Below are 15,447 nucleotides of genomic sequence, written 5' to 3'. Positions count from 1 at the left end.
GGGGGGGGGCTGGGGGGACAAAACTTTTAAGGTGTTATATGAGATCCTACATCGGTTGGGGAGGAGAACGAAACACCCTTCATAAGGGTGTGGAAACCTCTTCCTAGCAGACGCGTTTTAAAAACCTCAAGGGGAAGCCTGAAAGGGAAAGCCCAAAGAGGACAATATCTGTTAGTGGTGTGCTTGGACCATTACAATGGTATCAAAGCCAGACACCGGACGATGTGCCAGTGAGGAGGTTGTTTCCCAAAGAGGGGTAGACACGAGATGGTGTGCTAGTAAGGACGTTAGGCACAGAAGGGGGGTGGATTTGGTGGGGGGTCCCACATCAATTGGAGAAAGGAACGAGTGCCAGCAAGGACGTTGGGCCCTAAAGGGGGTGGATTGTGAGATCCCACATCGGTTGGGGAGAAGAACAAAACACCCTTTATAAGGGTGTGGAAACTTCTCCATAGAAGACGTGTTTTAAAAACCTTGAGGGGAAACCCGAAAGGAAAAGCCCAAAGAGGACAATATCTGCTAGCAGTGTGCTTGGGCCGTTACATGTTAAGTCCTAGAAACCTATATTTAAACCATTTATAAAATTGCAGTATCCTTGTTCATAACCATAATTAAAGGATAAGGCAAGCTGTTCTATATTAACTGGTCATCCTCATTCGTAGTCAGTGTACGCGCATTTGTTTCTAGGTGTGGAGCCTTTTCTTCACATTAGTTTTCATATCTGAATTTGATCCAGTGCTATTTTCCATACCATTGGAGTGGTGATGGTAGCAAGTAGGCAGAAGGTTACTAGTGACAACTGATTATGGTCATGTGTTGACATGATGGCTAAATTAATATAAACATAGTATAGAAAACCTTTTTGTTTATTGTTGAATTAGTAAATTTCAAATAAACTTATCTCGTACAAACAAAAGAACACATAGAATGCTGCTGGGTATGCAAGAACACAGAGAAACCATTTGGTATGCAAATGCTCTGAAGAATAGTAGTGGATAAGGTTTTATTCTTGTTTTGGATACATTTTAGAAATCTAGCATAATTTAACTTTGAGTAAAATCATTGCTTATCCTGTCTGCTCTTTGCTCGGTTATTACGCAGAATGCTCTTATCATAGTTAAAGTTTTTTTCTCCCTCCTTTTGTACAGTATAATCGAAAAGGCGAGCAATGCATTAGAAATTCTCAAGGAAGTTCTTGATGCCGTTGATCCTCAGCGTCCTGAGGTATGTTCCTTTGCCAGTTTGACTCTCTAATAGGCATGGATTCTGCTTGCTGCAAGAGAAAATAAGTTGAAAAAGAAACATATGAACGTGTGGGTAGTAGAGGCTTATCTTAAGTTTTCTCAAACTCTATAACATGAAAGGAAAAAGCTTACACACATTATTACAATATAATATCAACGAATGAATATAAGAAAGGAAAACATCAAAAACATATGCCAACTTCCTTCGAACTGGTTCGAATTTGTGTTGCCCTTCAACCAAGTAAACATGTCTCTTCAAGTCAATAGTATTTCCTTTGTCTGAGAAAGATGTCTTTATTTCGACGTGTCGAATTTTATCGCTTAGAAGTACATCAAAATTTCCATGTTTTCATTAAAAAAATTGAAAGTATTCTGAGAGTTCTAACTGAATGCTAAACAAAATGACAATTCCGATGTCACATATACAAGTAGAGATTTGAGATAATCATGCAGTACCACACCTATTGAAATAAACGCCTGTCTGATGAGTTAAGTTATTTGGTTATTTTTCGGCCTCTAGCATGCATCTTTAATTCGCCGCATAAAAGCATATCATTTTAACTGCTATATTGCTACTTTTCAGGGGGCAAGAGATGAGTTTACACTTGATCTAGTAGAACAGTGTTCGTTTCAGAAGCAGAAACTAATGCATCTTGTCTTGTCTTTTCGGTATGGTTCCATCTTCTCCTGTTTCTTCGACATCACATTACTTCGGTTTATTATCATGACATTTAGTTTTTCACTTCTACAAAAAGAGACTTGGATACTACAACATGAATGGTCATTTTTCCTGATTCATTGGAATACGTTGCTACGTTCTTTCAATTGTCTGTCCTTGAACTCTCTGATATGCAACTCTGTTGTTTCGAATTCTTGGTTCTTTTCGTATATTGTGGTTGAAATGCTCGTTAACTTGGCCATAGCTATCCCACTATGATAATATTGTCGGTAGCTGCACTTATATATTCTTTTCACTTCTCTCCATGAAAACCTGACTTATGAAAAAAAAGTGCTATGTACTCGGTTACTTGCAAATGTCATCAAACCATATAGCTCTGTTGGTCTATCGTTGAGATTCCCGGTTATTTTCACATGTTTTAGGGACGAGAAGATTGTCTGTCGTGCCATTGAATTGAATGAGAAGCTCCAAAAGGTCCTTGAAAGACATGACGCTCTTCTCTCGGGTCAGTTTATGTCCACTCATAATCAGTTCAACGGTGAAGAAGTCGGTAGGTCGAGAGCAAATCATTATAACCAAGACGAAGGAGAAGATGAAGAGGCCGAGCAACTTTTCCGAAGGTAATACATATCTTCCAATGCATTTTTCTGTGTGTTTTATTAGATCATTCCAGTCTAGTATGGTGTCATATAAGTAGAAACAAACTAAGTAGCAAGTTATACGAACAATAACAGGCTGCGAAAAGGAAAAGCTTGTGTAAGGCCTGAAGACGAAAACGGTTCTTCAGAGCGACCGTCATTGGGTTCACTAGGATTATCAATTCCAGTGGAACGTGCTAACCGTCCAATCATTCGACCAATCGACGAGAAGGTGTCGACTACATCGGATATGCAACAGGGACAGGGCGTTGTGATACCACCACCACCAGTAAAACATGCAGAAAGGGAGAAGTTCTTCAAGGATAAAAAGACGGGTGGTGGAGTTAGCGAGCACATGAGAGGCCTATCTTTACATAGTCGTAATGCCAGCAGCTCTGGCAGTGGAAGCATAGATTTGAGCGAGTCCTGAAGAAATGGTGTGAACAAGAAAGGTAGGGTTTGTTTGAGAGTGTGGTATTTAATTTATTTTCACTTCAACTCATTATTTGTAAAGTTGAGCGTTTGTATGAGTTTGATGTTATTTTCACTTCCATATTTGAGCATATTGTAATTTGGTCTTCAATTTTTAAAACTAGCTATTATATAGGCTTTATATTTTTCAAATTAACTTTTTTTTTTTAAATTCTTGAAATTCATTTATAATTTATTACATTAAATGTTATAATCACACCTATTAGTTTGTGGAAGGAGTTTGATAAATTAAATATATTTGATTTTTGAAATATGACATGTATAATTCATTCTTCAATTTGATTAAAATTAAAACATGTTATTCATAATTTTTTTTTTTTTTTTTTGAATGAATCAAAATAAAAACAGTTAAATTTATTTTAATAATTTTAAATAGTAAAAATAAACTAACAAACCACAGTTGACTTTGACGCTCCACAAAGTTTATTCACTTGCATGAAAGGCAAAAAGAGTATAGTTTAAATAATTGTTTATTTAGTGTAAATAATGTTTGAAAGAAGCATAAAAGCACGAATCTTTTTTTTTCCAAGTGTTAAATTTTTTTAATTAGAAAACCTCAATCTTGATTAGACAAGAGGATTCTCAAATATTTTGGAAAAAGAATATCCGGGAAAAGATTATATGGGAATAACAATGTTATTAAAATTTTATATAAATAAACTATTTTCAATAATTTTATTACATAATTTAACTTAACATAATTAAGTGTGGTCAAATATTTTATTCTTATTAATTAAAATTTAATTTTATATATGAAAATTTAAATTTTTTAAGTTTATTTTGTAATAAATCTTAATAATTATCATCAAATAAATAATTTTAATAAAATTATATAAACTTTAGCACAATTTATATTTCAAAAATTAAATGCAGTAAATTATATTAAATGAGATATATTTATAAATTTTATATTGTTATAATAGTTTATTAATAAAAAAAAAAATTATACATGTATATAATAATAATTAATTACAATAGAAGACCTATTTTGAATCAATTAATTGTATTTTCTTAACATAAAATGCATTTCATTGATAAAAGAGAATAGAATTATAAAAGAACGAATCAAATACTAAATATAGAAAGTTGAAAGAATAAAAAAAAAATCATTTTTAGAAAAAGAACAAATAGGATAAAAGCAAAAGTAAAGGCATGTACAAAATTAAAAATATTCGAGAAAAATAAATAAATGGAACAAAAAAAAGAAAGATTTTAAAAACCGTTGTATAACAACTTTTTAGATGGGCGAGAATTTGAGACAATAAATTAAATCACATCTCATTTTCGGGATCTCAAATTAACAGACCCCTCTTAAACGGTAAAAAAATGTGACAACTACGGCATTAACGAGAATACTCACTTTTTTCTATCATTTTGGTGAGTAAAATTAAGGGTGTACTTTGAACTCGACCGCTTGAATCGAACCCATCCAAATTATAAGGGTTTGATTGGGTTGAGTTAAAATCTTAAGTCGAGTCGAGTTAGTTTTCTAAAACTGAAAATATTTGATGTAGGTGTTCGTTGGACAAATTAAAAGTTTTTTTTTTTAATGTTAATATAATCATATTAAATTACAAGTATAATTTTGAAAATAAGGATTAAGGTTGGAAAGGTGTTAATTGAACCAAAAATGAAGATAATTTAGTTTTAGTTGATATTGAGAGTGATTGTTTATTTTTTTCATGCTAACCCACCTTGCCTTGCTGTCAATGCCGATCTGAGTATATAAAAATAAAAATGGGGTTTCATCCTAATCCAATGAATGTGTGTGTGTGTGTGTATATATATACATAACAATCCAACTCATCCAACTCATCCAACAATCATTCTCATTTTGTTAATCGTTTCTCCCTCTCTCCCCATAGCAGCTGCAGGGCAATGGCATTTTTCCCCTTCATCCGGAGAGCCATCTCCGCCAAACTCCTCTCTCAATCCCACTGCTCTGTTTCCAAGTCCCTTCTTCATCGTTTTTCCCCTGCTTCTTCTTCACACTCCTTTCATTCGCGGGGAGAATTGGCCTCCTACATGCGTGCAGCTATGTTCACGGATCCCAATAAGCCGCTTACCATTGAGGAATTCAACATGCCCCGTCCCAAAGCTGGAGAAGTCCTCATCAAAGTCAAGGGTTTGCCCTTCTTTTTAATCCCTTTTCTTCTTACTCTCTCTAATTCTGCGTTTCTGCGAGTTTGGAATCCTGATGCAGTTCTTCGTCAATTCTGATTTATAATAAACATTACGTTTCCACATGCAGCTTGTGGAGTTTGCCATTCTGATCTGCATGTTATGAAAGGCGAGCTTCCCTTCCCTAGCCCTTGTGTAGTTGGACATGAGATCACTGGTGAAGTTGTTGAGCATGGACCGCTCACAGACAGTAAGACCATAGAAAGGTTGTATTATCTTAACATTTTCTTAATCACAATTATTATTTAGAATGCAATTTGGTATGAATGATGAAATATTTCAAGCTCTTGTTCATTGCTGATAATTTAAGATTGTTAAGCAAGCTTTTGTTTATCTGCAATAAATGAGGGACATACCGGTTTATTGGTTACATTTTCTTGCTTTTGCAGACTTCCAATTGGAGCTCATGTTGTCGGAGCATTCATCATGCCTTGTGGAAACTGTTCCTGCTGTTCCAAGGTTAGTACCTTTGTCATGCTCCTGCTTCTCTTCAGTCTATTATAACCCTTTAGTCCCGATTCTTGAGTTTTGAAATACCTACTGATCATGTCTATGATTAAACATATGGAGAACTAATTTGATCAGTTTGATTACTGAATTGGGGAAGGGCCATGATGATTTGTGTGAAGATTTCTTTGCTTATAACCGGGCCAAGGGGACACTTTATGATGGTGAAACTCGGCTGTTCCTTCGCAGGGATGGTAATATATGTTATCATTATTTAACTTATCTAAAATTATACTTTTGTCAATGTTGTTTTAGCTGAAACTTTTCAGATGCCTTCTTGTCATATTTCTAAAATTATACTTTTGTATGGGTAATGACTTCTTGTCATATTTCTCCTTTTGGCACTCTTTTATGTTGTCTAGTTATTTCCTTCCCAAGTCTACTCTTTTTAGTCTTTGGAAGCTCGTATTTCTATTCTCTTTTCATTTGTCTCTGAAATCTTGTTTCTGGTTCAACATAAGAATAATAATAATTTTCTGGGTGATTTATGCAATTTTTTCTTGTGGGATCCCATTTCGGTTGGGGAGGAGAACGAAGTATCCTTTATGATAAAGGTGTGGAAACCTCTCCCTAGCAAATGCATTTTAAAAACCTTGAGGGAAAGTTCGAAAGGGAAAGCCCAAAGAGGACAATATCTGCTAGCAGTGGGCTTAGGCCGTTACAAATGGTATTAGAGGCACACAGTGAGCGATGTGCCAGCGAGAAGCCTGAGCCTCGAAGGGGGGTGGCACGAGGNGGGGGGGGGGGGGGGGGGGGGGGGGGGGGGGGGGGGGGGGGGGGGGGGGTCCCACATCGATTGGAGAAGGGAATGAGTGCCAGCAAGGACGCTGAGCCCCGAAGGGTGGTGGATTGTGAGATCCCACATCGGTTGGGGAGGAGAACGAATCATCCTTTATAAATGTGTGGAAACCTCTCCTTAGCAGACACATTGTAAAAACCTTAAGGGGAAGTCCGAAAGAGAAAGCTCAAAGAGAACAATATCTGCTAGCGGTGGACTTGGGCCGTTCCAGTTACCTATGAAATAACTTATTATTGTATAGTTAGTTAGAATATTGTTTTGGCAACTGTATATAGAAGCCAACTCCTGTTCCTGGACTATCGAGACTTTATCCAGAAAATGCATATGATGCTTGTTAAGGATGGCACTGAACTTGATTGATTAATAGGGAAGCAACATCTTTCTTGTTTTTAGTTTCTACGGGTGATTTTTCTCTTATTCTTAGTTTTTCCTCCTACATATCTCTTACATTCTTCTTTTCTGTGTGAGAAATTTATATATGTTTCTATTAGGTACCGGAGCACGAAGAAAACAAGACAATAACAATATCAAAGACAATTACGTTATAAATAGAGTCTTGAGAGAGCTCTCTCTCACCCAAGTTCCAATATGGATAATCCCACTAAAATCATCCCTTTTTAAGAACCCTACCTTCCATATATATAACCAAGACATCCTTATCTAATTACTACTATGCCTTTACTAATATCCTATTAATATTCCCAACCTACACCTCACCAGTACTCTCACAGTTTCTTGCGACTTTGATGGTTATTTCAATTTCATAGTAATCTTTGATTTTTTTTTTTTTTTCTTTTCTTTTCTTTTCTGAGTTGGGGGTTTCATAATCCGCATACAATTGAATGTCACTGTTTGAACTGAAGAGGAGTGTAATTTGTGTAGGAAAACCCATATTCATGTACAGTATGGGAGGCCTTGCTGAATATTGTGTCACTCCAGCCAATGGAGTGGCAATTTTACCAAAATCGATACCATATGCGGAGTCGGCGATTCTAGGATGTGCAGTTTTTACTGCTTATGGTGCAATGGCCCATGCAGCCAAAGTGCGCCCAGGGGATTCTATTGCTATTATTGGAATTGGAGGTGTCGGTTCAAGGTAAACAACTATATCTTCCATCAGCTTCCACTTCGTATTTCCAAGTTGTGTTTTACAATTTGATGAATATCTAATTGTTTGTGTGGATATTCATTCTAATGCCAAGTTATCTATGGACTTGGCTTGATTTTGTTAGATCGAAGTTCCTTTCAATAGCTTTTGGGATGTTTGTTTTGTTGGGCTTGTTTTTTCCCCCTTATTTATTCTTTCATTTTTCTCATTAAAAGTTTGGTTTCTNCAAAAAAAAAAAAAAAAAAAAAAAAAACAAAAGATACAAAGATGTTGGGAATGTGTTTCAAATACACAAAATATTCAATACTTCAAAATAAATAAAACAGATGAGTTGACTATAAAAGCCGGCATGGACATCCATCCACAACTGCATCGTATGAATTCCATTCACAATCAATTGATTTCTTTTAGGTTTGCTTTAACCATATTAAATCACTCATTGATTTGAGCAATCTCCCTACTTCAATGTTTCCAGATATTTGAGAAATGTGATTCTACAATAAATATTTTTTCTCTAATATATCTTTCAAATATTATTTACGAAAATAAAAAAAAAAATGTTAGTAGCTTGAGATTGCTCAAAACAATACCTAAAAAATATAGGGAAAAAAGAAGAAGAAAGAATCCAAAACTGATGAAGGAAACAAATTGAATGATGGGAATTTTGGTGAAAATCAGAGCATTCATCGCTTAAATTATAAAGATATGGCATTCAAACAGCATATTAGGAGCATGTAGCCTGAAAGTGTTCATATTTCCAATCTGGTGTATCTTTATTTATTTATTTATTATTATTATTATTATATATATTTTTGTAACATTATATTTCTCCAGTTGCTTGCAGATAGCAAGGGCATTTGGTGCTTCTCATATTATTGCCGTTGATGTTCAGGATGACAAACTGCTAAAAGCGAAGACAAGTGGTGCTACACATACAGTTAATTCTCATAAAGAAGATGCAATTGAAAAGATCAAAGTATGTGCTTCATTCTTTAGGAGTTATCCTACGTATCATGGATCATTGGATGCCAGTATAGTATGCACGGTAGATGGGTCATTTTCATATATTCATATTTTTGTTATAGTTATCGTCTATTTTTTTTTTATTTGTGTCATGGTTTTCCTGCGTCTCAGTACTTCATGTTATTCAAATTTTGTGTTTTTATCAAAAAAAACTTCATGGAAATATGCTTGAAGATCTTTTGGTTGAGTCATCTATCAGAGAGATCTTGTTCAAAGTTGCTGGGCGAATGCTTTAGGCCAAAGCTCGATTCAGTTTTTGTAGCTTTGTAGGAGTTTGGCTTGATGGTTTCTCGAGTTACTTTATTAGTTTGGTTGTTTGACTTACAACTGTCACAACAAATGCAATATTTGGTTGTATGCCATATAAGTACATCAGTTGTGTTCCCAGCAGCTAAAGTACGTTTTTTATGTATGCATCTGGAGGGGGTGTTTTGTGATTCCATATTGCTGCAATGTAAGTATGTGAGGTGCTGACAGGAAATAACAGGAGGAAAGGGGGTGGACATTGCTGTGGAGGCTTTGGGAAGGCCACAGACATTCATGCAGTGTACTCAAAGTGTGAGGGATGGAGGTAAAGCTGTAATGATTGGTCTTGCCAAACACGGATCTGTAGGCGAGGTTGATATTAACCGCCTTGTTCGTAGAAAGGTTAGCCTTTTTTTCTTTTGGTTATTGTGATATCCCAAACACCCTTTACAAAGGTGTGGAAACCTTTCCTTAGTAGACGCGTTTTAAAGCCTCAAGGGAAAGCCCATAGAGGACAATATCTGCTAGCGGTGGGCCTAGGTCGTTATAGTTATGTTCTCTCCCTGAGATGGCATTCATGCACGTTTCTTTCGATGTCAGTTTTCTACTTCTCCAATTGAATTCGTGTGTGTAGCTTCAGTTGTCACTAACATTGATACTGTCACTAAAAATGTTTAAGAAGGCTTCACGAGCTGGATGCTTTTGCCTCTTTTTTAAGCACAATATGAGCCGAATTTGTCAACAATGTGTGTGATTCAAGTGGGGATGTGAATTGATGATGCAGATACAAGTGGTTGGGTCTTATGGAGGAAGGGCAAGGCAGGATCTGCCCAAGGTGATTAAGTTGGCAGAATCGGGAATTTTCAATCTCAACGACATGGTTTCTCGAAAATACAAGTTCGAGGAGGCAAATGAGGCATTTCAAGATCTCAATGAAGGAAAAATCATCGGTCGAGCTGTTATAGAGGTCGCCTAATCCCTCAAGCTGTTGTAGAGGTTGCCCCCCAGTCCCTTCACTGCCCCAAATCAGCACCTTTTAGTTTATGTGACTCACAAATAAATATTATGAGATAAGCTTTTTTTTTTTTTTTTTGGTTTCTCTTGTGCCCTTTGAACTTTGGTTTGGTAAAATCATCATCGTCCCGGGTTAAAATCCAACGATGTATGTTTAGTTTATTTTAGTTCCTTGAATAACAAAACGATTAGTGCTTCCACAGGGAAAACAGAACAAGAAAAAGAGAGAATAAACGAATTCACTTCCTAAGGGTAGAATCTGTGTTCGTACGACTTTGGGGAAATGGATGAAAAGGGAAAGGCGTTGACTTTTTTTTTCTCTTTATGGCAAACCTAACCAAATCCATATCCGAGTAGAAAATTAGGACATTTGTTTTTTCTTTTATTTTGTTGTTTGTTGTTTTTCGATAATCAGCAGAGAAATTCGGTGAGAGGAAATCGTGATGGGAGGTTGGAGAGAGAATCACTGAAATCAGTGGTCAACTAAATCTGTAAAAATGGGTGGAGAGTGGTCAACTAAATCTGTGCCACTCCCTACAAAATTGACGGAAACTTTGCCGTATTCTGAAATAAAAAAACTCAAGTTTTATCTAACAATCTCCTCCTAAAACCTGTGGTATATCTATCTTATTATTTGAACTCCGATCTTTGAGCGTAGTTCTTCAAATTTCACCCGCGCCAGGGACTTGGTGAAAATGTCTCCAAGTTGTTCCTCTGTTCGGATGTAATCAATCTTAATGAGCCCTCGATCTGCACACTCTCGAATGTAGTGGAATCTGATTTCTATGTGCTTGCTCCGTTCGTGCAAAACTAGATTTTTGATCAGGGAGATCGTAGCTTTGTTGTCTACGTATAGCATTGGTGGATCACTTTCTCTCCCGATGAGTTCTTCCATTAGTCGCACAAGCCAGATCCCTTGTGTTGCTGCCATCGAAGCGGCGATGTATTCTGCTTCGCAAGAAGACAAAGCAACTACCTTCTGTTTTGTTGATTGCCAGCAGATTGTGCCGCCTGAGAGAAAGTAGATCATTCCGCTAGTGCTCTTACGATCATCAACGTCACCGACCATGTCACTATCACTGTAGCCGACCAGCTTGAGTTTCTCCTATCCGCTCCCTGCGCAGTATCTTACACCCCAGCCTCTGGTTCCGGCTACATAGCGCAGGATGCGCTAGACAGCCACTAGATGCTCCTCCCTAGGTGCTTCCATAAACTGGCTCACATATCCAACAAAATAAGCAAGATCAGGACGAGAGTTTACCAGATAGCGCAGACTCCCGACAATGCTGCGGTAATTGGTGGAGTCGACTGTCGTCGTAGTGCCGACCTTCCTTAGTTGGAGTCGGGCCTCCATTGGTGTCCTTGTAGGATATACTGTCCACAAGCCCAGTTGTGTCCAGCAGCTTCTTCGCGTATGCACTTTGGCAGATGGAGATGCCGGTAGAATTCTGTTGCACTTCGATGCCAAGATAGTAGCTGAGCACGCCGAGATCGCTCATCTCGAAGTTTTTCGACATCTCCTTCTTGAACCTTCCGAGGACTTCCACGTCACCTCCAGTGATTATGAGGTCGTCGACGTACACTCCCACGATCAGTCGCTTCTTGCCATGGTCGTGCGTGTACATGCCATGCTTAGCGCGCAACGTTTGAATTTCAGTGACAGTAAGGTACTGTCGAGCTTCGCGTTCTAGGCTCGTGGAACTTGTTGAAGCCCGTAGAGTGCCTTGTGCAGGCGCAGTACTTTATTGGGGTTGTTGTTGTCTAGGAAGCCAGGTGGTTGTCGGACATAGACGGTCTCCTTCAGCTCTCCGTTAAGGAAAGCAGACTTTATGTCCATATGGTGAACCTCCCAAGATTAATGTGCCGCAATTGCCAGTAAGAAACGAACGGATTTTAACCTTGCCACTGGTGCAAATACCTCTTCGAAGTCCACTCCTTGCTTCTAGACGTAGCCCTTCACCACCAGACCGGCCTTGTGCTTCACAACTTCTCCTTTTTCGTTGCGCTTCAGTTTGAAGACCCATTTGAGCCCTATGGCTTGGTGTCCCGGTGGCATATTCTCCAGACTCCACGTCTGGTTCTCGGTGATGGATGTCATCTCCTCCTACATTGCCTTCAGCCAGCACGGGTTCTTTTCTGCTTCGGCGAAGGTGCTCGGTTCATCTGCATTGATGGCATGTAGTTCGGCCACTTCTTCGAGCTCGCGCGCTGCCAGTCTAGGTGGTTCACCTCCTCCTACTAGGTCGTCCATCCTTCGGTACCTGGCCTCTAGATCAGTATCGTGATCGGCATCCAGCGTCGAATCCGTAGTCTGTGGTGTTGCGAATTCCACTGGTTCAGGGGTTGCACCTACTGGCGGCGGTGACGGATGCTGATGCTGGGCTCCTCCTTCTTTCGGCTCGGTGATGAGGTACTTCACCGTGAATTGATTTGGATTATGGTCTGCCTCGATCACGTCATTCCACTGCCAGAAGGTGCTTTCGTCGAAGACGACGTCGCGAGACACGTGAGCTCGCCCCCTACAGGATCATGTAGTCTGTACGCCTACCTTGCTCCCGGGTTCATAGCCGATGAAGACGACCTTCAGCCCCTTGGGAGCGAGCTTGGCGAGGTGGGGACGTGTTACCTTCATGTATGCGACGCAGTCGAACACGCGGAAATGATGTACCACTGGTTTTTTGTTGTACCAGGACTCATATGGCGTCTTCCCATCAAGGCTTTGGTTGGTGACCGATTGAGGAGATAAGACATGCCGTCATTACTGCCTCTCTCCAGAATCTCCCAGGCATCCCTGCCGCCGTCACCAACAATGACCTCGATGTCCCGACGATGGTCTGATTTTGACGCTCCACCACTCCACCACAGTACTTACCGAAACTTGTCGAAGTAAACTCTCTGCCTCGGTCTGTGCGCAGCACTCGCATCTTCTTACATTCGGCCTCTGCTCGGGCTTTAATGCACTTAACTGTCTCTGCCGCCTCACTTTTCGCTTGCAGCAGGGTCAACCACATGAAGCAGCTTTTGTCATCGACTAACCGGAGGAAGAGACTCTTATCGCCTGGGGTCGACGGCTTGACGGGCCCGCAAATATCGCCGTGTACAAGCTCCAATGGCTCATCGGCTCGGTAGGATGTTCGAGACGGAAAGGGTGTGCGCGGAGGCCGAATGGTTTGTCGTGAAGACGGTTTGTCGTGCGCCTTGCCTGCGTGAGCAACCGATGTTGATTATCGCAGATTTTGAGTAGTCCGTGCTCGATGGAAATGAAGCAGCCTGTCGCATCGAGTTGGGCCTTTTCAGCCTTCTCCTTGTTCCTAAGCTTGCTCCAACAATTCCTGCTCAGGTGTCCTCTCTTCCCACAGTTCGAGCATATCGGTCTGCCATTGGTCGACTCCTTCTTTTGATTCCCATCTTTCCCGCGCATGCGCCCGTGGGACATCCATAACTTCTTCACGATTTCTGTCTCCGAGAGCTCCTTAAAGTGGATCTCCGAGAGCCCCTTCCGCAGTTGCTGTACACCGACCCGACGGGATTTGATTCCCTCCCAGGCCGATTGCGCGGTGCGCTTGGTTGAAAGAGATGCCAGCATCTCTGGGGGCACAGATCGTAATATGGCGGCGAACGCCAGCCAATCCTCACGGTACTCAATCGTTTCTCCTTCCTCTGGCTCGATAGCATGCCATAACCATTGCGCCTGTAGGTTGATGCGCATCAACAAGATCCATTCGTTATAGTTGGACTTTGTCAATATTGGATACTGAACGACGACAGTCGTTGTCTCCCTAATCACTCGCTCAACGATTACTCGACGTCCATCATCACGATGAGTGTGTTGTTAGGTCGACGCTCTAATCACTTGAGCTATTCAACTTGTTTGTTAATAGATTGACTTCTCTGCAATGATATACACCGATGACTTCAACTTGGCTCTGATACCAATCAGCCAGAGAAATTCAGTGAGAGGAAATCGTCGACGGGAGGTTGTTTGAAGAAAAATAGAATGCTTAAAATAAAAGAAAGAGAATGACTGAAATTTTGACTGCGTTCAAAAATCAGCTTATATAATATTCCGAACAGATTTTCTATTTAAATATAAACTATCATAAAAATGGCTGGAGAGTGGCCAACTCCCTACAAAATTTCCGTCTAAAACTTTGGTAATTCATTCGACGTGTTTTGTCAAATAGTCAAACGGATGTATTATGAAATCGTGTGAATCTAAATAAGGAACCACGAAAAAAACCCATATTTTCTTCCTTTGAGACAAAAAGAAAACAAATAAAGGCATTTCCATCCTCATTATGGGAATGGGTATTGAAAAGTCTCCACTATCCCATGCCTCTTATTTTATTTTCTAGGTTGAAGCCGGGAATTCACATGAATCTTTGCATAACTTTTTTCCCCATTATTTATATATATGTGTACACACACACACACAAGTGGGGAGGGGTGGGAGGTTACGGTTGAAGTTCACTACCAATGTTAAATTGATATCTCTATGTAAAATCTAGATAATCAAAATAATTTTTTTTAAAAATAAAAAATGAGACCTAAATGAAATTAAAATTTTTAGTATATTCAAAATTAAATCGGTTCTAAAGCCTAAAACTTGAGTGGGCTGCATATGTCAGCCGACCAAGTTTATCAAAATAATTATTGACCAATGAATTATTTAATCCTTCAAAATTGATTGAATCAACAAACATCCGAAAACTTAGTTGGAAATTGGAATCGGTCTTCAAATAAATAAATAAAACTTAATTAAAACCGATTCTCTCTTGTAAACACGTGAAAGTTGAAACAGCTTAATAAAGTCGGTTCGTAATAGTGTTATATTTTATTATGTTTTAACTAGTTTTCATTTCTAGAAAAGCAATACATATAGTCAAGTATTGACCCCATTGGTTCAACCGTTCAATTAAATAGGCTCATGACGGTTGTTGCTTGCGCTCAATTTTCTAATCAAAATTAGGACCCACTCACCACATTCAACATAAAAAAAGAAACTCATTCACATACCCATAAACATACCTAAGCCCTCACTCTTAACCCCATTTTGTTCTTTCTTTTTGTTGGAAACACTACTCGGATTGGTATGTGAGTGCTAACCTGTGTTGTACATAGTACTACACCAATCTAGCCACCTCTAGCTTCGATTCAACGAGAACAAAGTCCACTGAAAATCAAGCATCAACATCCTAATATTCTTTTTCGTAAAAAACTTACATTTCAAAATAAATTAGGGAGAAACGGGGAAAAAAGAAGGAACAAAAAGTCAAGAACATAAACCAAAGAGGGAGGGAGGGAGGAAAGGGTGTATTTTTGGATAGTGAAGTCTCCAAAGCATTATTATTATATTACCAAGAAAAGGAAACGCAGCTCTCCTCTCTTACTCCTTTCTTCAATAATGCTTCAAAATTTGAAACCTAAAAGGAAAAACAACAACAACAACAAAAAAAAAAAAAAAAAAAAAAAAAAAAAAAAAAAAAAAAAAAAAAAAAAAAAAAAAAAAAAAAAAA

At 38.8% G+C, this 15,447-nt stretch overlaps 3 protein-coding genes across 8 annotated transcripts in view; all 3 read left to right on the top strand.

The window, feature by feature from the left end:
- Window positions 1–3,177, top strand: part of LOC111466022 (TOM1-like protein 5) — a 12,190-nt gene extending 9,013 nt beyond the window's left edge. For all 6 annotated transcript variants that reach the window (XM_023110569.1, XM_023110570.1, XM_023110572.1 and 3 more), the window contains 4 exons: window positions 1,149–1,224; window positions 1,828–1,913; window positions 2,346–2,543; window positions 2,658–3,177. In XM_023110569.1, the coding sequence (XP_022966337.1) occupies window positions 1,149–1,224; window positions 1,828–1,913; window positions 2,346–2,543; window positions 2,658–2,991 (694 nt within the window). In that variant the 3' untranslated portion in view covers window positions 2,992–3,177. The remainder of the gene's footprint in view (window positions 1–1,148; window positions 1,225–1,827; window positions 1,914–2,345; window positions 2,544–2,657) is intronic.
- Window positions 3,178–4,850: 1,673 nt separating this feature from the next.
- LOC111466018 (alcohol dehydrogenase 1) lies at window positions 4,851–10,131 on the top strand. Its single transcript, XM_023110561.1, has 8 exons — window positions 4,851–5,178; window positions 5,305–5,440; window positions 5,624–5,693; window positions 5,842–5,935; window positions 7,423–7,636; window positions 8,483–8,624; window positions 9,149–9,319; window positions 9,702–10,131. The coding sequence occupies exons 1-8, from the start codon at window positions 4,932–4,934 to the stop codon at window positions 9,891–9,893; spliced, it is 1,266 nt and encodes a 421-aa protein (XP_022966329.1). The 5' UTR covers window positions 4,851–4,931; the 3' UTR covers window positions 9,894–10,131.
- A 5,059-nt stretch (window positions 10,132–15,190) lies between these two features.
- The window catches only part of LOC111466183 (G-type lectin S-receptor-like serine/threonine-protein kinase At5g35370), a 3,445-nt gene continuing 3,188 nt past the window's right edge, over window positions 15,191–15,447 (top strand). Inside the window, exon 1 of the mRNA XM_023110766.1 lies at window positions 15,191–15,350. Coding sequence (XP_022966534.1) covers window positions 15,336–15,350 — 15 coding nt within the window. The 5' untranslated portion in view covers window positions 15,191–15,335. The remainder of the gene's footprint in view (window positions 15,351–15,447) is intronic.

The sequence above is a fragment of the Cucurbita maxima genome, unplaced genomic scaffold (genome assembly GCF_002738345.1).
Source record: "Cucurbita maxima cultivar Rimu unplaced genomic scaffold, Cmax_1.0 Cma_Scf00030, whole genome shotgun sequence".
NCBI lineage: Eukaryota > Viridiplantae > Streptophyta > Magnoliopsida > Cucurbitales > Cucurbitaceae > Cucurbita > Cucurbita maxima.
The sequence above is the reverse complement of the archived record's forward strand: the minus strand, read 5'-3'. Positions and strand labels throughout refer to the sequence as shown.